The 25,367-nt window shown below is 63.4% G+C and overlaps 1 protein-coding gene and 2 non-coding genes across 3 annotated transcripts; 2 read left to right on the forward strand and 1 right to left on the reverse strand.

Moving 5' to 3' along the window:
• Positions 1-738: 738 nt before the first annotated feature.
• Positions 739-811, forward strand: TRNAK-UUU. Its single transcript has one exon. It is a non-coding gene; the product is annotated as a tRNA-Lys (tRNA).
• Positions 812-979: 168 nt separating this feature from the next.
• On the reverse strand, positions 980-1,052 carry TRNAK-UUU. The gene has a single exon. It is a non-coding gene; the product is annotated as a tRNA-Lys (tRNA).
• An 8,795-nt stretch (positions 1,053-9,847) lies between these two features.
• Positions 9,848-25,109, forward strand: PIK3C2B (phosphatidylinositol-4-phosphate 3-kinase catalytic subunit type 2 beta). Its single transcript, XM_027659883.1, has 32 exons — positions 9,848-10,726; positions 12,154-12,254; positions 12,375-12,529; positions 12,648-12,768; positions 14,578-14,689; positions 14,782-14,861; positions 14,941-15,004; positions 15,493-15,639; positions 15,886-15,919; positions 16,274-16,469; positions 17,618-17,740; positions 18,569-18,736; positions 18,917-19,028; positions 19,117-19,259; positions 19,904-20,092; positions 20,203-20,296; positions 20,371-20,465; positions 20,547-20,727; positions 21,087-21,194; positions 21,283-21,375; positions 21,593-21,722; positions 21,963-22,099; positions 22,218-22,387; positions 22,544-22,700; positions 22,782-22,891; positions 22,977-23,178; positions 23,262-23,386; positions 23,464-23,581; positions 23,737-23,818; positions 23,914-24,020; positions 24,117-24,245; positions 24,321-25,109. Exons 1-32 carry the CDS (start codon positions 9,848-9,850, stop codon positions 24,507-24,509), a joined length of 4,851 nt encoding a protein of 1,616 aa, XP_027515684.1. The 3' UTR covers positions 24,510-25,109.
• The last annotated feature ends 258 nt before the right edge of the window (positions 25,110-25,367 follow it).

Consider the following 25,367-nt stretch of genomic DNA (forward strand, 5'->3'; position numbering starts at 1 on the left):
CAAGTCAAGGTGTTCTTTGATGTGAGATCTATGTGTACTTTAAAGCCTCAGTGGCACAGGCAGCAGTTTCATCCCTGGCTCAAGGACATCCTGGAATTAACAAGCCTTAGGGATGCAGTAAATCAAAATGTCAATGTGCGTCTGTGCAGACATAACTGACTTGGCAAAATACTCGAAGTTCCTGTGCCCTAGAGCTGAACTGTCTTTGTTATAACCCCCCCACCACCCCGGGCATTATAAACCCCACCTGGACACAATAAATCCCACCTGGACATAATAAAACCCACCTGGACATTATAAACCCCACCTGGGCATTATAACACCCAATAAACTTCATTATAAACCCCACCCTGTGTCACCTGCTCCGGGTGACCCTGCCTCGGCAGGGGGGTTGGAATCGATTTCCAGAGCTCTTTTCCAACCCCAACCATTCTGTGACAACCCTAAAAATCCCACCTAGGGGTCAATAAGCCCCTGTCCCTACACAGCCCCTTCCCCTGACAAGGGAGCTGGGGTCGCGTAACCTGGGTGGAAATTCAATACCAGCCCCAATTAACTCTGTGCTTGGGAAGTGCCTGAACTGCTGCGTGTAAAGAACGAAGTGCGGGGGGGGTTGTTCTGGATCTGGGGAGACACTGGGAACGGATCCCACGCCGTGGGGCCGCCCCTGCCCTACACACAGCCGGGGCTGTCCCTGTGTTCTCCCTCATAAGCGCTGTCCCTGCACAGCGATACAGAGCCCGGATAGCTCAGTCGGTAGAGCATCAGACTTTTAATCTGAGGGTCCAGGGTTCAAGTCCCTGTTCGGGCGGTTTCAGTTTTCCCGTCTACGTTGGTTTTTTTTTTTTTTTCTTGCTCCCTGCCCGGATTCTCCCGGGGCATCGGGACCCTCGGCGGGGAAGCACCGGCGGTTCTGCGGGTGTAAAAAAGGCTCTAGAGGGGGAAAAAATAATACGGAGGAGGAAAAAAAAAACCTAAGCGCCCGAACAGGGACTTGAACCCTGGACCCTCAGATTAAAAGTCTGATGCTCTACCGACTGAGCTATCCGGGCTCTGGTGTTCGGGTTTGCGCTGCCGGTTTATCCCGCTGTCCATGGGCTGAGCTGCTGCCTGTACTTCTGCCTAATCCCCCCCGTGCCCTTCTGCCTGTACCCCTCTGCCTGAACCCCCTCTGTTTTAACCCCTGCCTGCATTCTCTGCCTGCGCTCTGCTTCCTGCTCTCCTCACCTGAACCACATCTGCCTGGACCACCCTGCCTGGACCCCACTGCCAACCCCCCCCTGCCTACACCCCACAGTCTGCAACACCCTTCTCTACCCCCCCTCCTGCCTACACCCCCCTGCCTGCACACCCTGCCCCATCCCCTCTCTCCTGCCTCTCCCCCCAGCCCCAGGGACACTTGCCATGGTTATGGTACAGCTCAGACACAAAGAACAGGCTCATCCTGCCCCTCGTTCTGCCTGTGGAATGTGTAGGAAGAGGGGGGTCCTCACATGGGATGTGTAGGAAGAGGGGGGTCCTCACTGACAGCCTTGGGAAGGGGGGTCACCCTGGCCCCTCAACCCACAGCAAAATTGGGTGTGCTGGGGGGGAAAGCTGGGAAGGCTCAAAGGGGGTCAGGTCGAGTGGGAAGAGAAGGACAGGGAATAATCCCAGGTCAGGGGATGAGCTGTTGTCTCAGGACACGGGGTGCTGGGGAGGTTTGGTTTTTGGGTTTCTCCAGCCAAGCCACAGCTCATCCCGACACTGCAGGTGACAATTCCCATCAGAAGTGGGTGCAGTGGGATTTTTCAGTCGGATATGAGGCTGGCTGAGGCCACTTTTCTCTTAAGGCCTGGTGGGAAATGGGGTCACACTGAGGGACCCCAAAATCCCAGCATCCCCTCACATGGTGTGATGAATCCTGCAATACCTCCCATCTCCTGGGGAGCCTTCAGGGAGGCTGGGATAATACCCAGGGATATATAATACAGGGATAATCTCTGTGGCCACTAAACCCAAACCACAGCTGTGACCCACAGCCCTCCCAGCACGGCCCGTGGCTCTCCAGCAGCGCTGGGATTCCGGAGGTGACCGTTATCCCTGTCTGCCAGAGCCAGGGAAAACACATCCCAGCCAGGGCTGCCGTGGCTCTGGCACATCTGCTGCCCACACCAGGGGTCCTCCTGCCCCTGTGGCCCCCCAAGCCCGGGTGTCTGGTTGCTGTGGCAGGAGTGTGTCCCCACCGACCCTGGGGGGCTTTGGGGACCAGCACGAGCCCCCCGGTCCCAGTGGGTGCTGTGGGGTGTCCCAGCACCCCCCTGTAGCTCCCCAAAGGAGGGGTGGGACCCCCAGGGGGAGGTGGGTGCTGATGGGGATGCCCCCGGGGTTGGGGGAGGTGGAAGGGGCCAGGGCAAAGCAGCAGGGGGGGGTTTATCGCCCACCCACCATCCCGCGGTGGGGATGATGCGGGACGTGGGGGTGATGTGGGGTGGGGACACGCGGGGGGAGCGTCCCCGGGGCTCCGTGGGCGGAGCTGGAAGAGTCCCGGGGAAAATGCAGGGGGGGGAAAACGAGGGATGTGAAATAGAAAATGAAATAAAATTTAGCTGTGTTAATTTAGCTATGTAAGTGTGACTTTGCAAAATGTAAAACTGCTTAAAAGTTTCTGCCCAAACTGTGGGCTAATAAGATAGAATAGCTTAGGGAACAGGGAAGGCTTTTTAGCATGTAGAGAGGGGTGGGGAACCTGAAACTGTTTGAAATTATAAAACTTTATGTAACTACTCTATAATGGTAAGAATGGGAGGTAAAACTAAGTGTCTATTTAGATAAGGCAGACTGCAAAAAGAGTGTGTGTATAGATAATTTTAAACTTGCTACTTTCAAACTGTATAAAAAGCTATGGTATTCCTTTGCTCAGTGGAGTGCACTGGGGAAAACACCTGCCCCTTTGCATTCCCCGGCCGTAATAAAAGTGCTTTTCCAGATTGTTCAAAGGTTTCTTTGAATCAGATGAAGGGGCAGAACTCCCAGAGCTCCGTCAGGGGAGCTGGGAGCATCCTGGAGATATGCAGGGGGGGATACGGGGGTATCATTTGGGGGGCTCCGCGGGGAGAACCAGGAGCATCCCAGAGCCATGCAGGGGGGGACCGAGGGACACGGGGGCGGCGGTGCTGGGGCAGCATCCCGGGGGACAAGCGGGGGGCTCTGCCCGCGGCTCTGTGCAATGCGGGGAGCGGCCGGGAGATGGCCCCGCACCGCCCCGCGCTGCGCCCGCCATTGTCCGCCGCCTCCACCGCCGCCGCGGTGCTCCCGCCTCCCCACGGCTCCTCCCGCATCCCTCCGGCTCCTCCCGCATCCCTCCGGCTCCTCCCGCATCCCCCGGCCCCCGCCCGGCGCCGCCGCCGCAGCCGCTCGGAGCAGGTAGGGCCGCATCGGGGACCGCGGGGACCGCGGGGAGCGGGGGGGGGGGGCCCCGGCCCCGGGGGGGGCTCGGCTCGTCCCCTTAAAAAAAAAAAAAAAAAAAAAGAGAATTTTTCATGTATGCGTTTATCTATATTAATAATTTCCCCTCCCGGAGGAGATGCGGGTCCCGCTCGCTGCTGCGAGGCGTTCCCGGCGCTTCCCAAAATCTCCGGCTCATCCTTGTGCTGCTCCAGCGCTGGGAACCCCAAAAGCCTCGCGGCGGTGATGGGGGGGGGACACCCGAGGCTGCCCCCCTCCCCCCCCGGGCACGGTGCGGGGTCGGGGATCTTGGAATGTCCCCTCGGGCCGCAGGGAGAGGAAAGTTGGGGTGTTTGTATGAAGGGAACAATTAAATGGTCCCCGAGAAATCGCAAAGTTGGTCATCGGCAAAGGGGAGAGGGGGGGTGGGGGTCTCGTCCCCTCCCGGCGTGGCAGAGCCTCCCCCCGGCACAAGGATGGGGACAGACGTGGAAAAGGCATGGAGACAGGGATGGGGAAGGGATGGGGGTCATGGAATTCTGATATGGTTTGGGTCGTGAGGGACCTTAAAGATAGTGTCGTTCCAACCCCCCTGCCATGGGCAGGGATGCCACCCGCTGGATCAGAGGGTAGGGACAGGGACAGGGACAAGGACAGGGACAAGCCAACCCTCGTGTGCGGCCAGGCAGAGTCAGCTCATCCCACCAAACCTCGGTGCTGGGGGCAGGAGGCACTCGTGAGGGTGCTGGGGGGATGTTGGGGTGCTCCCTCTGCTCCCGCAGAACATCCCTCTGGAGCCGGGACCGCAGGAACGCTCACGAGGAGCAAACTCCGGAGATGTGGGAGCTGCTCCTGCCGGCTGCCCGCAGCTGTTCGTGTGTGTGAGGCCGAGCAGGGATGGGATTGTTCCCGGGATCTGGGTCGGGCCGAGCGAGCACCAGCGTGACCAGGAAAATCAATCCTTCCCTCCCAGAGCGGGAGGGACGGGATAACAGGGAGCTGCGGGGTGAGGAAACCTGCCTGGCGCCCGGCTCTCCCGGGATAACCGCCCCGGCGAGGTGCTGCCCCACCTCCGCGCCTCCCAGATTCCACGGCGAGGTCGGGCAGAGGATGCAGCCGGAGGAGCTGAGGAGCTGCCCTCGCAGCCCTGCAGCCCCTGCTCCGGGGATGCTGCAGTGGGAGCGGGTGCTCCCTGTGCCGGGATGCACCGGGATGTGGGAGCTCAGGGATGCCCCGGGCTGTGGACTGGAGATGGGGGAGCGAGGCCAGGGGGGCTGCAAAGGCCGGGGGTCCCACGAGGAGGGACCAGCAGGGCTGTGGCAGCAGCAGCAGCACCCCCAGCCCCATCCCAAGCACCCCCAGTCCCATCCCAAGTGAGGAGTGTCCGTGTGTGTGTCCGGTCTGTGTCCGTGGGTGTCCTTGGGCTGTGGCTCTCCCACGGCACAGGAATCCTGCAGGATGAGCAGCCCAGGGAGGTGGTTCCCACTGCAGACTGGGCTGGGTCTGCTGAGTGTTGTGGGGTCCCTGCACCCCGGCAGGGTGCTGTGGGCTGGGGGTGCTCCCCTGCTGCTGCACGTCCTCGGGGCACTCCGGGAGGATCCGTGTCCTCTGTGGATCCTGCTCAGGATCTGGGTCAGGGAGAGCCCCATGGCAACAGGGAACACTTAGGAGCATGTGACACGGATACAGCTGCTGCCACAGCAGTGGGATCCATCCCCTGGGGCTGACCTGGAGCACTGGGATGTGGGACACAGGGCAGGGCGTGCAGGGAGGGCAGTGCTGCTGCTTCCCAGCTCATCCCAGCTCCTGTGAGCAGGCAGGATGCTTCCCGTGGGTGCTGGCGTGGCGGGGAGCGCCGAGGCTGTGCCGTGCTTCCCATTGCTCAGCTTTCCAGGGCGTCTGTGGGGCTCCAGCCCCTCCTTCCCCTGCTGACCCCAGGTAGGCTGTGCCACCCCAGCGCTGCCGGTGCAGCCGGGCAGGTGCCAGGGAGGAAGCCAAGATTTGCATAGGAGGCAGTGCTGGCACCGGGCAGAGCCTGGCGTGACCTCCAACGTCCCCCAGGGGGGCCCAGCACCCCAAAAACCCGGCCCTGGGGAGGGTGGTGGGCGCTGGAGCAGCACAGACTGAGTAATCTGGAAAGTCTGAGCGTGGGTGAGCTCCGGGGTCAGGGGGGCTCTGGGTGTCAGGAGGGCCTTGGCCCTGCCATCAAGGTGAGGGGTCTGCAGTGTGTGAGGACACCGTGGGGTCACTGGGGGGGCTGGTGACTTTAGGGAAGGTCCCACCTTGCTCATCCCTGCACTCTGCAGGTGCTGGGGCAGGTTCAGCACCTCCCGTGGATCTCAGAGCGTGGCTCTCACACCTCGCTGCAGTCAGGGCTCTGACATCCCCCCCCAACCCCACCCTGGTGGGACCCCCCCGTGTCCCCTCCGTTGTCCCCATCCAGGACTTGGCTCCAGGAGGTGCCTCCAGGAGCTCCCTCCTTTGGCTGCCCCGAGTCGGGGCTTTCCCGTCCCAAACCCGACCCACCTTCCCAGGGCAGGATTTCCTCCCGAGGGTGGAAATACGTAGAAAATGATGGAAGAGCCTTTGGCATCGTCCAGCCTCACATCCTGCCTGCTCTGGAGAGCAGAGAGCTTGGACCAGGCTGGACTTTGCTATTAATAGGAGATGTATCAGCTGGAAGAGGAAGAAACTCCTCCTGCTGAAAGGCAACAGGTTGGAAGTGGGGCTGGATCGTGGGAGACAGGGATGAGCTCTAGGCCCTTCCTACCCCACTCCTGAAAAAGGCTGGTGACAGCTCCTGGTGGGGGGATCCAGCTCCCACCCTCTCTGGAAACCCAGGAGCACAATCCCTGGGATTGCCTGAGAGATCCTGAAATGCCCCATTTCCCTCCTGTTTTGAAGGGGAAAAGGAGAATGGAGACCAGAGAGTTTCTTCTGGAGGTGGCAGGGGAGTGGATTCCACCTGCTCTGGGGGTGCTGGAGCCGCTGGGAGCCCTGGGAACCTCTCCCCCCATGCCATGAGCTCTGTGGGACAAGGACCTGGAGCATCCCTGCTGCCAGGGGATGTCCCAGGATCCAGTGCATGCAGGGAGCTTTGTCACCCCGCTGACAGCGTGGCTGGGGACAACCAGGAGCAGCTAGCTCTGTGTCCCCATTCCAGCAGCTGGGAATGCCGTGGCTCACCCTGCTCAGGGCCATTCCAGTGGCTGGGAATGCCGTGGCTCACCCTGCTGGGTGGGAGCAGCCGGATGGATGGATGGACCCCCAGCCCCAGAGGTGAAGGCTGGTGCTTTATCCCTCTCAGGGCCGCTCCTCCCTCCACTGGATTATAAATGGGAGTGAATTGTCTCCCTGATAGGCATAACCTCCATCCCGCTCCCACCGCCGGGAATGTGCCCCTCCAGGGCTTTGCTTCCTCGCCCTCGGATGTTTGATGTCCTCCCAGATGTCCGTGTGCTCCCAGCGCAGCTGCCTGTGAGGGGGAAGGGAGGGATGGAGGGATGAGGGGCACAGGGAGCCCCCCCAGCTCTGCCCTGGGATCCTGTGCCCCAAGTCAGGGCTGGCTCTGCCATGGGATCCCGTGGGATCCCTTGGGATCCTGCTCGGTGTCCCCTCACCAAGCAGATGCTGCTCAGCTGCCAGGAGCAGGGGTGGGCACAGGAGGGCTGCAGGACTGGGCCCCCCTAAACCTCCCCAGTGTAACAATGGGATTATTAAAGTTCTCATCAAACCCCAGGAGCGCTGGTTGGGCACCAGTCCTGCCCCTGGACGAGCCCCTGGAGGGCCACCAGGAGAGCTTGGGGCTCTTCCATGTGGATTCCACCTCCAGGGTCCATCTGCTGCCCCAACTGTGAGGGAAGGGGCTGAGCCACCTGCCTGGGGGTGCTCGTGGTGTCCCCAGCCCAGGTGACATTCCCTGGTTTGCAGGCAGACCCCTCCCACCCCCCACGTGGCTTTTCCCTGGCTGGTGTTGGCACTGGGGGGTTGCTGTGACCAGTCAGGGTTGGACCTTCCTCCCCATCCCTGTTCCCGCCCCAAGTCCCGTCCCCACGTGCAGTTCCAGCCCCATCCCACCGGGATCCTGGGCTCGACCCCACGGGGACATTTCTCTCCTCAGAACGTCAGCAAGATGCAGATGTTTCTCTTGGAGATGAGAGTGGAGTTGTGGCTTTGTCAGCCACAAAAATCACTCCGGGTTTATTGCTTTTGGGTTAAAAGCCCGTTGTCTTTGTTCGGCTTCCAGGAGCCCGGGACTGCCAGCTTTTGGGATTTCTGTTTTTCCAGGAAAAGCCCACAGCTGCCAGCAGGGCCTGAAAAGCTGGGGAAGGGAACATTTTCAGCCTGTCATTCCCCCCTGGAGCCGTTTTTTTCCAGTCAGAAAGCACAGAAACGCTGGTTGGGTTGGTGCTGGGGGCTGGGGGAGGCTGTGCTGGGGAGGGGATGGATCAGCCTGGAGATGTGGAGCCCGGACCAGGCTCATTAGCAGCCATCTGGTCCTGCACACCCCGGGGTCAGGGGGGCCTGCTGGAGGCTGGGGAGGGGGTGACGTGTCTGGGGGGGCTGGGAGGGGACAGTGACACCACAGGGGACCGGCCTGGTGACACTGGTGCTGCTCTCCTGGGCTGGAGGAGGGTGGTCACTGGTACAGCCCAGGATGGACGTGGTTGCCCCGTGCTTGGGGTGGGATGTGGGGGGCACACGTGGGGCCAGATGGGCTCCTCCATCCCTGGGATCAGAGCAGGGTCTGCCAGCCTTCTCCTTGCTCCTGCATTTTGTGGTTAAGGGTTTTCCTGCTCCCCCCCCCAGCTGTGGGCACAGCGAGCTCAGCGATGCCCAAAGCCCTCGGCGGTGCCTTCCACAGCAAAAACACTGGGAAGGGGCAGTTGCACCCTTTTCCCCTGAACTGGAGCATCAACCAGAGCCCAGTGTGGTGCAGAGGAGAGCCCAGGGTGACAACAGGGGTCCCGTGTCCTCCCTGTGTCCCAAGGCTCACGAGCCAACCCTGGCCAGAGCCCCAAAACACTCCGCTGCCTCTCAGCTCCAGGGATTTGAGGTCCTGGCCATCCCCCGGGCTCTGGGCTCACTCCACTCTTCTGTTTAACATCCATTTAGTTATTTATTTTGCTAGGAAGGGAAGAGGAGGTGTCACATCCTTCCCTGGGGAGCACGAGCTGCAATCATCACCCTCTGCAGGCGCCGGGTCGGGAGCCAGGGAGCAGATCCCAGTCCAGCCATTCCTGCTCTCCCCTGCACAGCTGAGTGCTGTGGAGCAGCTGGATTTTGAGGGCTGGGGGGAGGCTCGGGGGGATCCATTCAAGGGGGTTATTAGAGCTCAGTGTGCTCTGGGTGTCCATCAGTGCCCAGGCTGGTGGGTGCTGGGGAACAGCAGCAGGATCCAGGGAGCAGTGGGAGCTCCAAGCTGTCCTGGGCCTCTCCCAAAACAGGGTTTGGAGGCAGGATGCTGTCACCCACCCTCAGACCTTCCTTACTCTGCTCATCTTTTCCATGCTCTCTCAGAATTCCCTCGTTTTGCTGGCGAGGGCTGATTTTTCATCAGGTGGTACAATAACGGTGCTGAGCTGAGCAGGGGGCTCAGAGCCCTTCCTTGGGGATGCCACAGGATCATGGGCACAGCTGCCCAGCCCGTGCCAGGGCAGCTCCCCAGGGCTTTCAGGGTGACTCAGCCCCAGCTGCAGCCCCAGCCCCAGGCCCTCCCCAACCTGGGGCTTATTTTGTCTTCGGGGAAATACGTCGGGTTCCAGCAATAGCCCCAACAGCTGCTCTGGGGCCAGACAGCCCTGCCTGCCCTGCCTGCCCTGCCTGCCCTGCCTGCCCTGCCTGCACTGCCTGGCTGGTGGCCATCAGGTCCTGAGGAAGCAGCAAAATCTTTATTTTTACCCTGTGGCTTTGCTAAGCCCCTGCATGTTTCCTTCTTTCCGTGGCAGAGAGGAAGGGCTGTGCCACCAGCTGCCAGCCTGGCCTTCCTTATCAGAGGGTCAAAGAATTACAGAATGGTTTGGGTGGGAAGGGATGTTCAACTCACCCAGTTCCACTTCCTTCCATGGGCAGGGACACCTTCCACTAGCCCAGGTTGCTCCACACTCTGTCCAACCTGGCCTTGGACACTTCCAGGGATGGGGCAGCCACAGCTTCTCTGTACCAGGGCCTCACCACTCTCACAGGGAGGGATTTCTTCCCAATATCCCATCTAAACCCATCCTCCTTCAGTTTAAGGCCGTTCCCCCTTGTCCTGTCACTCCACGTGTCCCAAGTCCCTCTCCATCCTTCTTGCAGCCCCTTCCTCAGCCCACCCTCAGCACCCTGACCCTGCCCTGCCCACAGGTAGCCAGCAGAGCAGCAACATGGCCTTCTCCTGACCCGCCATCCCGGCAGGAAGCGGCGCGGATTCCCGGGAGCGATGTCTGCGCGGCGCGGCCATGGCGAGCGCTGGCAGTCCCTGGGCATCAGCCGCAAGGAGCTGGCGCTGGCCGAGGCCCTGCAGATGGAATACGACGCCCTGTCCCGGCTGCGGCAGGACAAGGAGGAGAGCCGGGCCAAGCAGCGGGGGGAGCGGCCCCTCATCTCCTGGGACGACCCCGCCGACAGGAACGGCTGCTCCGGGATCAAGGCGGCGCGGGGCCTGTCCGGCTCCGACCCCGCGCTCAGCTCCAACGGCCCCGCCGAGCCCCAGGGCCCCCCCGCGCCCCCCGGCCCCAGCCCCCCGTGCCCCCCGGACCCCCAGCCCTGGCTGAAGGGCCCCCTGAGCGGGGACTACCTCTACATCTTCGAGGGCTCCGGGGGGGATTTCCTCGGGGAGCCCCTCAATGGCACCTCACCCCACAACGGCGGTGGCTCCCCCAAGAAGCTCTCGCCGCCCCCGCTGCCCCCCCGGCACCCACTCTGGGGCTCCCCCGAGGGCGGCCAGCGCCTGGGGAAGGGGTCCCTGCCGTCCTCCAAAGGCCCCCAGCCCAGGGACATCAACATGTTCTCGGCGGCCCAGGAGCGGGCGCAGGACAAGCTGCTCGGCCGCCGCATCTCCGAGGAGGATCCCTTCGGCCTCGGCGGCTACGGCGGCATCGACGCCATCACCTGCCTCAACCTCAAGTCCACCTACGAGTCCGGGGTGCTGAGGGAAGCTTCCCGGGGCTGGAAGGAGGGCAGGAGCATCTTGGAGAAGGAGTCGAGCGGGAAGCCGGTGGCTCGGAGCAAGACCATGCCCCCCCAGGTGCCCCCGCGGACGTATGGCAGCAGGAAGAACCTGGCGCCCGGCAAGAACCGCAGGATCTCCGTCGACCCGGTGAGAGGCTCCTCTCTCCCTGCTTGGAATGGGGCTGGGATGGAGCTGGGAACTGGGAACCCAGTGCTGGGCTGTGAACTGTGGGTTTGCTGCACGCCCTTTGCTGCGGGTGGGTTTGTGTTGTGGGCAGAGGGATCTGTGTGGAGAGACATCGTCCCCAGGGATCAGTCAGACTTTTTCCAGGGGTGTGAGATCATGCAGCCACGGCCAAAACCCTCTGGGGTGGGAGAACTGGGTCTGGGAGCCAAGCAGGGCAGATCCCACCCGAGATCCCGCTGCCACCGAGTGGGTGAGGTGTTCCATGTGCTGCCTCCTCTCCTCACCCTCGTGCCCAAACACTGCTGGATCCCAGACTCTGCAGCCAAAGCCCAGTGCCCACTGGAGGGTACTGGGAGTGCCCAGTCCCATGGTTGGAGCTGCTCCAGGGATGCTGGTGCCAAGCTCTCCGGAGCCTGTAGGTGATTTGCAATGGGCCCATGTCCTGCCAGCTCATGTAACGCCACCAGATCCTTTGGAAAGAGATGGGAGTCTCCTCCTGAGAGCTGGGAGATCCCTTTCCTGTTGGTTCACAGCATCCTTTCCAGTCCCAGCTCCCTTCTTCCCTGAGCGGTGAGTGGGATAACTTCCCGCTGCTCCCAGAGGCGTCAGGGAATGCTGGCACTGCCACCCTCGGGGCTGCCACATCCCTTGTCCCTGCTGGGATGCCCGTGGCAGGGGCAGAGCCCCAGCTGTGGCACAGCTCATCCTGCCTCCAGCAAGAGGAGGAGACAAATGACAGCAAAAGTCACCTTCCTCAGGGATCCCCCCTCCCCGCGGGGCGAGGGGCACAGCAGGGGCTCCCGAAGTCACTCCTGGCTTTCTAAGTGCCAGAACCTAATTATAAAAGAGCATTAAAATTGCCTTTAGTGGCTGCAGCGCTCCCCACCTCCTCGTGCCTCCTGGGAACTGCTGCCTGGGTTAATTGCTCTGACAGAGGGGCCTTTGTTTGCTGCCAGAGAGAGATGGAGCCCCCGGGACCCCCACACCAGGGGGGGCCTGGCACAGCAGTGCCACCTGCCCCGGCACTGTGGTGGGAGAGCAGTGGGCAGGGCACGGGCAGGGGTCCCCTGCAGCACCCCCATGGCCTGGGGACAGTCCTTGCCCATCCTCAGGTCTGGAAGTGGGCAGTTTTTGGGTGGGTGGTGGGCTCTCCCTTTTCCCAGCCATGGGAAAGGTGCCACTGGTGTATCCTGGGGCTGGTGCCCACCTGCCACAGCTTCCCCCTCATGCCAGCCCACGTCCCCCTGTGCTGCTGCCAGAGCCACTTTGCCCCCACCACAGTGACCCCAGGGGGGCAGTGCCTGGGGGGATGCAGTGAGCCCCATCCCAGTGGGCTGGAGCCCCAGGGAGGTGGTGCCCAGCTGATGGGCTCATGCTCTGCCCCATAGGTTGCCCCCCGGCCTCACTCCTTCACCAACGGCTACGAGCTCTTCGAGGTGTCCGAGGAGCGGGACGAGGAGGTGGCTGCTTTCTGCCACATGCTGGATGTGTGAGTACCCAGCCAAGGCAGGAGCTCCCACTGCAAAAATGCCCCAAAACAGGCGTTTTTAAGGGGTTGGGGCAAACCCCAAACCCGGGCAGCGTCCCTGACCCGTCCCTGCCTCCACAGGCTGCGCTCCAGCTCCAGCACCGAGGACTATTCCCTCACGGGGCTGGTGTGGAACGCTGTGAACCTCAGCCCGGAGCAGCTGGGCCACGGTGTGAGCCTGAAGGTGACAGTGGTGTGTGACAGCCTGCGGGAGCCCCTCACCTTCACCTGCGACTGTGAGTGCCCCACGCCTCTTGGGAACCCCTTTGTGACCCCCCCGGTGAGGGCTGGGGGGGGATCCCACCGTTCCCACCCCCCCCCAGGGGCTCACGGGGCTGCTCCTCCTCCCCACAGGCTCCTCCACCGTGGACCTGCTCATCTACCAGGCGCTGTGCTACACCCACGACGAGCTGCACGCCGTGGATGTCGAGGACTTCCTGCTCAAGATCTGTGGCCTCGAGGAATTCCTGCACAAGTGAGTGGCCAGGGAGGGGGCACAAACCCAGCAAAACCCGGCCCAGGTGCTCCAGGACCCGAGCATGGCCTTGGCAGGGTGTGCTGGATGTCCAGGGCTGATCCTGGCGTGCACCATGGGAGCCTCTGCTCTCCGTTTGCTGCCTCTGGAGCTGTGTCGGTGCTCCTGCCAAAAGCAGCATGTTGGGAGCATCTTTCCCGGTGGCAGGGTGTCCGTCACGCTCCCCCACGCGCCTGGAAAACGGGCTGGAGAGCGGGGAGCTGCCAAAAAAGCTCTTTGGAGGAGTATTAATAACAAGCCGTGTCACTGAGCGGAGCCCGGCTTCTCCTGGTTAAATTCCAGGAGGAGGTGGGAAAGGGATGTCAGGGGCGCAGGAGGATCAGGGCTGCGCTGGGCAGAGCCAGGGGTGGGTGATGGGGATCCCTCCTGCCCTGCCTCACTGCATTTCCTGGAGGAATTCTGAGTTTCCACGTGAGTTTGGGGGTCTGGAGGCTCGGGAGAGCTCCCTGCAGAGGGACATGCAGCAGCCACAGCTCCGGGCCCGAGCCAGCTCCTGCAGCTGGAGAGCTGCCCTGGGCCTGGCCCTGCCCCGGGAATTCGGTGGGAGCTCTGCCATGGCCTCCAGGAGCTGCTGGTTTGGGCCCTAAAGGGACGACTGGGAATTGCCGGGACCGGGAGAGGCTGCACGGCACCGGGGCAGAGCCCAGCTCTGCTCCTGCCACCCAAAGGGGCTCCAGGGCCACCCAAAGGGGCTGTTCCTGTCAGTGCTGAGCCCGTGGGTTTCCAAACAGCCCAGTGCAGGTGTGTACAGGTGTGTACACGTGTGTACAGGTGTGTACAGGAGTGTAGAGGTGTGTACACATGTGTACAGGTGTGTACACGTGTGTACAGGTGTGTACAGGAGTGTAGAGGTGTGTACACATGTGTACACGTGTGTACACGTGTGTACAGGTGTGTAGGTACAGCAGCATCTCTGAACCTGCTGTAGGAGACTCAGGGCTGCCAGGGATCACCCAGCTGCAGGGTGGATCCACCCATCCAGGATGGCATTTCCCAAAGGGACGAAGCTCCTGCTTTTTTGGCAGGGAACAGGGAACATCCCGGGCACGGAGCAGGGCAGTCCCCAGTGAACATTTCCACATATCTCCCGGGGCCCTCAAAGGGTCTCTGGGAAAGCCCTGGGACATAAAGCCCCTTTGTCACAGGTCTTTTCTTCCCACATCTTCCCGTGGCAGAGGAGATGCTGGAAGTGCCAAACCCCCCCTGCAGAGCCAGCCGGGCCCTTGAGTTCTGCAAACCAGGCTGAGCTGCTGTCACTGGCTTCCCCTGGGACTGAGCCAGGGCTGAACTGGCTCCTTCTCCCCGGAGCCAGCAGAGGAAGCGGGTCTGGATGGCGGAGTGGGTCCCACTCCAGGGGGGCTTCCCATGCCGGTAGGCACAGTGGGATCAGGCTGTCACTCCCTGCTCCGGGGCTCACCCCAGCCCTGCTGCCAGCCAGAGCATCCTCCAGCTCCTCGGATCCGTGCTCTGCTTCCCACGCACCGCCGGGCACGTCCTGGCACGACGGGCTGCTCCGCTCCCGGCCCCGTCGCGCCAGCAGGGCCGGGCACGGCTCTGTGCAGGGCGCAGGGGAAGGAGGGAAAACAATGGCTCATTCTCCGGGTTTCCTGGTGCCACAAAGGTCTGTTTGCAGGCCAGGAGGCCGCCCTGAACCCCAGCCGAGGCTGCCTGGCCGCGGGATGTTGGGATGGGGCGGCCCGGGCGGGATTTTGGGGCATGGCATGGGATGAGTGTGAGGTGTCCCTGCAGCAAACACGCCCTGGGCAGCCACGAGCACATCCAGCACTGCAGGAAGTTTGACACGGACATCCGGCTGCAGCTGATGAGGAGGAAGGGGGTGCGCAGCGACCTGGCCCGCACGGTGGGTGCCGGGGGCGCGGGGGGGCATCGGGGGGTGCCTGTGCCATCCCCCCGTGGTGGGGACATCCCCGCTCAGCATCTCTCCATCCCCAGGCCAGCGATGACCAGAGCCCCTCCACCCTCAACCACTACATCCACCTGCAGGAGAGGCCCATCAAACAGACCATCAGCAGGTAGGGGGGTGCAGCGGGACCGGTCCCCCACTCCAGGGGCCCGCCTGGCCGGGGCTGAGCTCTGCTCCCTGTCCCCCAGGCAGGCCCTGAGTCTCCTCTTCGACACCTTCCACAACGAGGTGGATGCTTTCCTGGCGGCCGAGGTGAGCAGCAGGGCTGGAGGGGGGGTTTGGGGGGCTCCCTTGCCTGGTTTGCTGTGGGCCTGTTCGTTGTGGGGCTCGAAGGGGGTGTCAGAGGAAGGGAGTGGCTGCGAATCATAGAATCATCATGGAATCATGGAGTACCCTGGGCTGGAAGGAGCCCACAGGAATCAGCCAGTCCAACTCCTGACCCCGCACAGGACACCCCAAAACCCCACCCTGTCCCTGAGAGCGTTGTCCAAACCCTCCTGGAGCTCTGGCAGCCTTGGGGCCATGCCCACTGCCCTGGGGAGCCTGGTCAGTGCCCCAGCACCCTCTGGGGGGGGAAGAACCTTTTCCTGAAATCCATCCTAACCCTCCCCTGACAGGGGAAAATAGGGGAAACTGAAGCACAGACTGATGCGTCCCCCAGTGCCGGGTGTGTGCCAGGGAGCAGCCCCTGCCCCCTCAGCAGCCCAGGGGTCCCACATCAGCCCCTCTCTGCCCTCCAGGGAGACTTCCCCCTGAAGGCAGAGCGGGTGATCCAGTCTGTCATGGCCATCTGCAACGCCCTGGCAGCCGTGGAGTCCCAGGAGATCACAGCAGCCCTCAACCAGATGCCCCCCTGCCCCTCCCGCATGCAGCCCAAAATCCAGAAGGTGAGTGGGGGGGAAAGGGGGTGGCTCAACCAGGGGCTGCAGAGGGGAAGCACGTTGTCACATCTGGCTGCTTTCCTCCCGCTTCCTCCCGCTGCACCACGTGGAAAATTCCCGAATTATCTGGGAGCAGGCAGCTGCCTGGCTCTGGCAGCCAGGGCTGGTTACGTAAAGGCCGCCTCGGCTCCCCCGGCAGCGCGGGGCTGGCGCTCAGGGGGCTCCTGTGGTTTCTCTTTTTTTCCTCAACAGGATCCAAATGTCCTGGCCAAGAGGGAAAATCGAGGTATTTCTGTTCTCCTTCTCCCCCCACCCCCCGCCTTCTGGGCTGGAGTTCGTGGTGCTTTTAATCTTCAAGCCCCTCCCCTTTCAATTATCAAGGCCAAAAAAAAAAAAAAAAACAACGTGCTTGAAAGCGTTCTGGTTGGGAAAAAAAAACCAAAATGAAGGTTTCTGGGGGGGTGGTTGTTGTTCCTTGGTGTGAACTCCAAATGGGAAGGCTGGAATTCTCCCTGTCATTACTTTGTCCTGGAGGAAACCTGCCCTGGGGTCCCTCCAGCATCCCACGCCCGGCCCCGAGGGATGTCCTGGGAGGCAGTGGGGTCCAACGGGGGGCTCATCCCTGTCCCTGTTCCCTCAGAGCGGATTGTGGAGAGCCTGACAGCCGCCATCCTGGACATGGTGGAGCTCTACTGCAGCACCTTCAACGCCGACTTCCAGCCGGCCGTGCACGGGAGCCGGGAGCTGGGAGTGGCACAGGAGGCTCAGCTCCTCTCCTGCCCCCTGTCCTTCACCGTCTATGCCACCCACCGCATCCCCATCACCTGGGCTGCCAGGTAAGGGTGGCTCCAACACACCTGGGCAGGGCTGGCCCTCCCCTGGAGGAGCGTCCTCCTGTCCCAGATGTTCACAGGCACGGAGGGAATAAGGGCTAACCCAGCCCGAGCCTCCTGGATTGGGATCCCCGGACGGGAATAGAGAATGTTAGAATATCCTGAGTGGGAAGGGCTCGTTATGGGGCTCTGAGGGTGTGTCAGAGAAAGGGAAATGGAATATCCTGAGTGGGATCCCACAAGGATCACTGAGCCCGACTCAGGGCACCCCAAAATCCCACCCTGAGCCTGGGGATGCTGGTGCTGATGGGTAGGGAGGGATGCTCAGCCGAGCTCTGGGTGGGATGGCTCTGCTGTGCTCTCCCATCCCATCCCCGAAGATCCCAGGGGCAAGGGCTACCCCACCCCGATCCTCCTGGACTGGGATTCCAGGGTAGGATTATAGACTCCAAGAATTATAGAATATCCTGAGCTGGGATGAAACCACAGGGATTGTGGAGTCCAATTCCTGTGCCCTGCACAGGACGCCCTCAAATCCCACCGCGAGCCCGGGGGTGCCGGGGGGAGGATCTGTGCTCTCCCCATCCCAACCCCACGGATCCCACCGCATCCCTCCGGTCCCACACCGCCCCCGGGGGAGGTGACAGATGGCCCCACGGAGCGGCCCCACGCCCCACGGGCCCTTTGTTCGGTGCCTCGGTGCCCGTGCCCGGCGCGGGGGGCCGGGGGGGGGATGTGATGGGGGGCGCGGGGTGGGCGAGGCAGCGGCGCCGGCAGCAGCCGCCCCGCCGGGGACCCCTCGCCTTTGTGCTGCCCTTAATGTATTCCCCTTGGTGGCTGGCTCCGAACAAAGGCGGCAGCCTGGGAAATGCCGGCAGCCCCTGACCCCCGGCGCCCCGCCGCCCTGCCCGGATTGTCGCTCGGCACCTGCCACATGGCAGGGCCCCCCCGCCGCCCCCCCGGGGGACGGGATGTGCGGTGGCATATGGTGCTGGGAACGGGGGGGGGCTCCCAGCTCTGCCCCCTCCATTTCCCGGGCCTGGGGAAGGCGTTGGGTTCACCACCTCCATCCTCCTTTTGGCGGGGCAGCCCCCTGGGTACCAGCTCCTCTGCCCCCCCCCCAGCTCATGGCCCCCTCTCTGCCCTCGCAGCTACGAAGATTTCTACCTCTCCTGCTCCCTCAGCCACGGCGGGAAGGAGCTGTGCAGCCCCCTGCTCACCAGGAAGGCCCACGTCTACAAATACCTCTTCCACCTCATCATTTGGGACCAGCAGTAAGGCAGTGCCCCAACCGCGGGGTGGGCACGGGGGTCCCAGTGCCATGCCCAGCCACACTGCCTTCCTCCTCCTCCTCCTCCTCCTCCTTCTCCTCCTCCTCCTCCTCTGCTCCAGCAGCTCCTCTCTGTGCCTCTCCCTGGTTTTTGGGTGTTGGAAGCTCTTGTGTCATCCCCTGGAATAGCAGCGGCCCCAGTGCCAGCTCTGCCCTTCCGGACCTGCCTGTTGCACCCGGGAAAGGGGATCTGCTCCAAAAATAGCCCCGGGAGCAGGCAGGGAGGCCGTGCCGGGCCCTCGCCACGCCTGGCATTCGCAGTGTGCGGGGAGGTGGGGATGGGACGGGATAATTTTAGAAGGTGCCGGTGCCCCCAAGGACAGGCGCCTGGCGGGACGGCCGCGAGCAACCCCCTTCCCCCGGGATGTAGCTGCCACCCTGGGCTCCCTGGGAGGAGGAGGAGAGGAATCGGAGAGGAATCTCAGCCCTGGGGTCCCACACGGCCCCCCCAGGCCGTGGGACAAGGTCAGTGAGCAGTGGGGGGGGTCAGTGGAGGCCCCCCTGTCCTGCGGTCACCTTCCCAGGACAGGGATAGGACCAGCTGGCTCTCCCCAAACCCAACTGCTCCCTGCAGGGTGTCTACCCATGGCAGGGGACCTCCATCCCGTGGTGGGGTCACGGAGCACCCCTGTGCCAGCAGTAAAGGCGTCAGTAGGGCTGGGCTGTCCCGGGGCACGTTTGGCATCCCAAGGGTGGGGGGGCTGGAGCCATGGGGTGCGGGGAGCGCCCGTCCCTGGCATGGCTGAGCCTCTCTCTGATCGTTCTCTTGCAGGATCTGCTTCCCAGTCCAGGTGAACCATCTCCCACGGGAGACGCTGCTCAGTGTCACACTCTTCGCTGTGCCCGTCCCACCCCCAGGCAGCTCCTCTGACACCAACAAGCAGCGGCGGGTCCCCGAGGCCCTGGGCTGGGTGACCACCCCCCTCTTCAACTTCAGGCAGTACGTGGGGTGTCCCACCACCACCAAGGGGCCGTGCTGGCATCCCCAGGGGGCACGGGAGGGTCCCCAGTGCTGTGGGGTCCCCAGTGTGGGGACAGCACCACTGCAGCGGTGCCACCCTCATGCCCTGGCAGAGTTGCCCCCACTGCCGGGCTCTCACCCCTCCTCTTCCTCCTCCAGGGTCCTGACCTGTGGCAGGAAACTCCTGGGCTTGTGGCCAGCGACCCAGGACAACTCCCGAGCCAGGTCGAGTGCCCCCAACTTCCACCAGCCCGACAGTGTCATCCTGCAGGTACGTCCTGGCACGGGGGGTTCTGTGGGACACCCCCCCAGCCCCGAGCTCCACGTGTGGATCCCCTCACCCTCTGCCTCTGCCCCAGATCGACTTCCCCACCTCGGCCTTCGAGGTGAAGTTCACCAGCCCTCCCGCGGCCGAGTTCAGCCCCCGCTACGAGTTTGGCAGCCTGGGGGAGGAGGAGCAGCGCCAGCTGCGGGAGGCCATGCAGAAGAAATCGCTCTACTGGTGAATAAATGGGGGTGGCATCACCCTGCTGGGGAGGGGGGGCACTGCTGAGAGACCCCCAGCATGCACAGGGGGTGTCTGAGGGTCTGCCCCTGCCTCTGGTGGGGATGAGGCTGGAGCTGGTGTTTTCTGGAGCTGTCATCGGTCCTCCTGAGCTCTGCCCCCCCCAGCTGCCCCTCTCTGGCCATGTCCCCTCAGCAGGGACAGCTGCCCAGCCCCTCGTCCAGCCTGGCACAGCCAAGGGTCCGTAAATGGGGGATCAGGTGTCAGCAGCTGTGCCACTGAGCAGAAACCTGTGGGGTGGGCAGGGGTCTCTGGGCAGGGGGACCCCCTGTGCCTGGGGGTCCTGGCTGTGCCTTGGGGGACAGTCCTGCTGTCCATGAGCCCCTCCTTCCCACGGGTAGAGCCGTGGTGGGGATGCAGGGAGGGCTCAGAGGGGTTTATCCCACACACCGTGCTCGGTGGGGGGCAGAGGGATGACACCTCCCCAGTCTGCCAGCCCCATCCAGTCCATCCATGGCAGGGGCAGAGGGATGCCAGCTCCCTCCACGGCCAGGCCCATCCCATCCCTGTGTTTTGGGGGCACAGGGATGACCTTCCCCAGCCCCGTGCCCCCCATGCCATGCCCCCCCCCTCGCCCCCAGGCTGACGGACGTGGACCGGCAGCGGCTCTGGGAGAAGCGGTGCCACTGCCACGCTGAGCCCGGGGCCCTGCCCATGCTGCTGGCCAGTGCCCCCAGCTGGGACTGGGCCTGCCTGCCCGACATCTACGCCCTGCTCGGCCAGTGGACCTCCATGAGCCACCAGGATGCCCTGGGGCTCCTGCATGCCACGTAAGCCACCCCTGGGCCGTGGGTGGGAGGGTGCACACTGTGGCATTGCCACCCGCCCTGCGTGGGGGGTGCTGAGGGTGCTGTCCCCGTGACTCCTGTCCCGGGTGCAGGTTCCCAGACCAGGAGGTGAGGAGGACGGCCGTGCAGTGGATCGACTCCATCTCCGACGCGGAGCTGCTGGACTACCTACCCCAGCTGGTCCAGGTGTGTGGTGGCACCGGGACGTTTCACGGGGTGCCCACCAGTCCCACCGTGCCCCAACGCTGTGCCCTCCCCAGGCCCTGAAGTACGAGTGCTACCTGGACAGCCCCCTGGTGCGCTTCCTCATGAAGAGAGCGATCTGCGACCTCAAGATCACCCACTACTTCTTCTGGTGGGTTTGGGGGGGCTCTGGGGGTGGCAGGGGGGGGTCCCCTGGGCCTCACCTGACCCGCCGTGCCCCTGCCCCGAGCAGGCTGCTGAAGGACGGGCTCAAGGACTCCCAGTTCAGCATCCGGTACCAGTACCTGCTGGCGGCCCTGCTGTGCTGCTGCGGGAAGGGGCTGAGGGAGGAGTTCGACCGTCAGTGCCTGCTGGTCAGCACGCTGGCCAGGCTGGCACAGCAGGTCCGGGACGCCGCCCCCTCTGCTCGCCAGGTGGGTGCTGGGCTGCTGGCAGGGGGTGCTGGACTGGGTATGAGCCCCTCATCCCATACCCACCCATGCCACGCCCACCTCATCCCATGCCCACTCAATCTCATGCCCACCCATCTTCCATGCCCATCCTATCCCATGCCTAACCTGTCTTACGTCCGTTATGTTCCGTGTCCATCCCATCCTATGCCCACCCCATCCCATACCCACTCAATCCCATGCCCATCCCATCCCATCCCATGCCCACCCTATCCTGTGCTCACTCAATTCCATGCTCACCCTGCCCCTTACCCCCCCAATCCCACACCCATCCTTATCTCACCCCATCCCATGCCCACCCCCGCCTCGTGCCCACCCCACAGGGCATCCTCCGCGAGGGGCTGGAGGACGTGAAGCAGTTCTTCAAGGCTCACGGCTCGTGCCGGCTGCCGCTCAGCCCCAGCCTGCTGGTGAAGGGCATCGTGCCCCGGGTGAGTGCCGGACCCGGGGGGCACTGGGGGGGTCTCCTGTGCCCGCTCCCAGCTCGCCCTGACGGGCTGTGCCTTCCTCCCGTGGCAGGACTGCTCCTACTTCAACTCCAACGCCGTCCCGCTCAAGCTCTCCTTCCAGAACGTGGATCCCCTGGGGGAAAACATCCGAGTCATCTTCAAGGTGAGCCTGGCACCTGGCACCTTTGGCCATGCCCAGACCCTTGGCATGACCATCCCAATCCCCTGACCTTCAGCCTCCACTGCCGCCTGCCTCTGATGTCCCTTCCCCTGCCTCTGATGTCTCTCCCCTATCTCTGATGTCTCTCCCATGGCTCTGACATCTCTCCCCTGTTCCTGATGTCTCTCCCCTGTCCCTGGTGGCTCTCCCCTGCTGGCAGTGCGGTGATGACCTGCGGCAGGACATGCTGACGCTGCAGATGATCCGGATCATGAACAAGATCTGGGTGCAGGAGGGGCTGGACATGCGCATGGTCATCTTCCGCTGCTTCTCCACGGGCCGTGGGCGAGGTGAGCTGGGGTCAGGGCATCCTGGGGGGGGCACCGGGCCGCTCATGGGGCTGGTGATGGCACAGGAGGCCCCGTGGGGACTTGTGATCCACCTTTGGTCTGACCCCACCAGCCCACACAGGAGCGTGGCTTTGAGGGCTGTCACTCAGTGGTGATGGCTGGGCGGTGCCTGGGCGGTGGCAGAGTCTCGGTGCCCCCCGAGTGGGTTGGAAGGGTCTCACCCTGTGTCCCGGCTGCCAGGCATGGTGGAGATGATCCCCAACGCCGAGACCCTGCGCAAAATCCAGGTGGAGCACGGCGTGACGGGCTCCTTCAAGGACCGGCCGCTGGCAGACTGGCTGCAGAAACACAACCCCAAGGAGGACGAGTATGAGAAGGTGAGGAAGAGCCTGGCAGCGTCCCTGCTTATGTCCCCCCCTCCAGGGATGAGACCCCCTCGCTTCCCATCGCCTCCAGGCTTTCTCCACTCCTGCTCTCTCCTTCCCTCCCTCCCAGGCCGTGGAAAACTTCATCTACTCCTGCGCTGGCTGCTGCGTGGCCACCTACGTGCTGGGGATCTGTGACAGGCACAACGACAACATCATGCTCAAGACCACGGGCCACATGTTCCACATCGACTTCGGCAGGTTCCTGGGCCACGCGCAGATGTTCGGCAACATCAAGAGGTGAGAAAAGCCTCGGGTGCCTCCCTCTGCCCAGGGGGGGTTTGGTGGGCGAAGCCCCCTCTCCTTGTCCTGGTAGTGGTGACCTCCCCTCTCCTCATCCCGGTGGTGTGGGATCCGTCCGTGCTCACTTTCTGTCCCTCCTCTCCCCCGGCGCAGGGACCGGGCGCCGTTTGTCTTCACCTCGGACATGGCCTATGTCATCAACGGCGGGGACAAGCCCTCCAGCCGCTTCCACGACTTCGTGGACCTGTGCTGCCAGGCCTACAACCTGATCCGCAAGCACACCCACCTCTTCCTCAACCTGCTGGGGCTGGTGAGAGCCGGGGGGGCCGCAGCTTCCCCCCCTCCCAGGGGTCCCCCCGCCACCTGCCCTCACCCCCGCCTTGCCTCTCAGATGCTGTCCTGTGGCATCCCCGAGCTCTCCGACCTGGAGGACCTCAAGTACGTCTACGATGCCTTGAGGCCACAGGACTCTGATGCTGATGCCACCACCTACTTCACCAGGTAGAGGACAGGGGTGGGCGAAGGGGCAGGATGGAGGGACAGCAGCACCGGCTCCACACTGAGCACACCGTGGCCTTGTTGGCAGGTTGATCGAGTCCAGCCTGGGCAGCGTGGCCACCAAGCTCAACTTCTTCATCCACAACCTGGCGCAGATGAAGTTCACGGGCTCAGACGCCCGTCCCACGCTCTCCTTCGCCCCCCGCACACACACCCTCAAGACGTCCGGCCGGATCCGCGACGTCTTCCTGTGCCGCCACGAGAGGGTCTTCAACCCCAGCAAGGGCTACGTGAGTGGGGACAGCTGGGGACAGCTGAAAGGGTGCACTCAGGGCACTCCAGGGTCCCACCTCACAGCCCTGCTTCCCCACAGACCTACGTGGTGAAGGTGCAGCGGGAGAGCCCGGGCGAGGTGACCTTCGTGCAGCGCACCTTCGAGGAGTTCCAGGAGCTGCACAACAAGCTGCGCCTCCTCTTCCCCTCCTCGCTGCTGCCCAGGTACCCCCGTAGCCCCACAGCCCCCCAGGGCTCCCCCCAGCCCCCCCCCGGGCTCGGCTGAGGGTCTGTCCCTGCAGCTTCCCCAGCAGGTTCGTCATTGGGCGCTCGCGGGGCGAGGCGGTGGCCGAGCGGCGCAAGGAGGAGCTGAACGGCTACATCTGGCACCTGATCCACGCGGCCCCCGAGGTGGCAGAGGTGGGCAGCTGGGGCAGGGGGCTGCGGGGAGGTGGGGGCAGTGCCAGAGACACCAGCGTGGTGGGACAGTGCGCTGTGTGAATGTTGGTGTGTGTCCCGTGCCCCGAACGGGGGGGACGCCACAGCCACCACTAATGTCACCTCCTCCCCTGCAGTGTGACCTCATCTACACCTTCTTCCACCCCCTACCCCGGGACGAGAAGGCAGCTGGCACCAACCCGACCCCAAAGCCGGCAGGTAGGGAGGGGGGGGGGACAATGGAGGGAGGCAATGGCGAGGGGTGATGGTGGGGGGCTGCCATCCCACCCCACCCCTGCTCTCCTCCTCTCCAGACGCCACGTGGGCTCGTTCCCTGGGGAAGGTCGGCGGGGAGGTGAAACTCTCCATCTCCTACAAGAACAACAAGCTCTTCATCATGGTGATGCACATCAGGGGGCTGGTAGGTGCCTGGTGCCCAGTGCCCAGTGCCCAGTGGGAGCAGGGTGGGGGTCCCTCCCCATTCTGCACTCACGGGGCCTCCCCACTCTGCCCACAGCCCCCCTTGCAGGACGGCAACGACCCCGACCCCTACGTCAAGACCTACCTGCTGCCCGACCCCCAGAAAACAACCAAGAGGAAAACCAAAGTGGCCCGAAAAACCTGCAACCCCACCTACAACGAGATGGTAGGTTGGGTGGGGCCGGGGCTGGGAGTCCCGGGGCAGGCGGTGGCTGAGGGTCCGTCCCTCTGTGCCCCACAGCTGGTGTACGACGGGATCCCCCGGGGGGACCTGGAGCAGCGGGAGCTGCGGCTGAGCGTGCTGAGCGAGGAGGGCTTCTGGGAGAACATCCTGCTGGGGGAGGTGGGCATCCGCCTGCGTGACCTGGACCTGGCGCAGGAGAAGATGGGCTGGTTCGCCCTGGGGTCCCGCGGCCACGGCACCCTCTGAGGGACCCCCCGGCACGACCTCCGCGGCGCTGCCCACCCCGGGGTGTCCCCGAGGGGTCCTGCCACGGGTGCCTCCTTTTTTAAGTTTACCTTGTGTCAAGGGAGCAACGCGGGGCGGGAGGGGCGGGCAGAGGCGTGGGGGGTGTTTCGGGGCTTATTTCTTCCTTTGGGATATCTGTATTTTAATTTTTTTTTAATAACGAGTAGCCGGGCACTGGGGGCGGAGGGGAGAGGGAGGTGGTGCAGGGGTTTGCTGTGGGCTGGGGGGGGTGTGTGTGTATCCCCTCCGGGTCCAGCCCCAGCCTGCCTGGAGCCGGGCAATTCCCACCCCGGGGAATTCGCTCCCAAAGGAGAGCGGCGTGGCGGGGTGCCCGTTCCGTGTGGCTGAGCCCTCCCCGATGCCACGGGAAGGGGACAGCCAGCCCATCTCCCTGTCCCTGTGCCGTGGGGACATCCATCTCCTCGCCTGCCACCCGGCCCCGGGTGCGGGCTTGGTGCCTGTGGTGCTTTGTTTACAGCGACAGCTCCGTAAACGGACGAAATGTTTCTCAGGATCGAGAATAATGAACTTAACCTTTATATTAAAAGTTTTAAATATTGGATCTGGTGGCAGTTGGACTGAGGTGGGGCCTGGTTTTTGCCATCAGAAGGGGATGGGGGAGCCGCTGGGATTGGGATTGCTGGGACCCTCCTGCCTTGGGACCCTCCTGTGTTGGGACCTTCCTGCCTGGAACAATGGTGGGAAGTTACAGGAGATGAAAGGCACAGGGCGACACGTGGATGACACCTGCACCTTTGCCTGCACCTCTGCCTGCACCTCTGCACATCTGCCTGCACATCTACCTGCAAATTTACCTGA

The sequence above is a fragment of the Corapipo altera genome, unplaced genomic scaffold (genome assembly GCF_003945725.1).
Source record: "Corapipo altera isolate COAL_440 unplaced genomic scaffold, ASM394572v1 77b, whole genome shotgun sequence".
NCBI classification, from domain to species: domain Eukaryota; kingdom Metazoa; phylum Chordata; class Aves; order Passeriformes; family Pipridae; genus Corapipo; species Corapipo altera.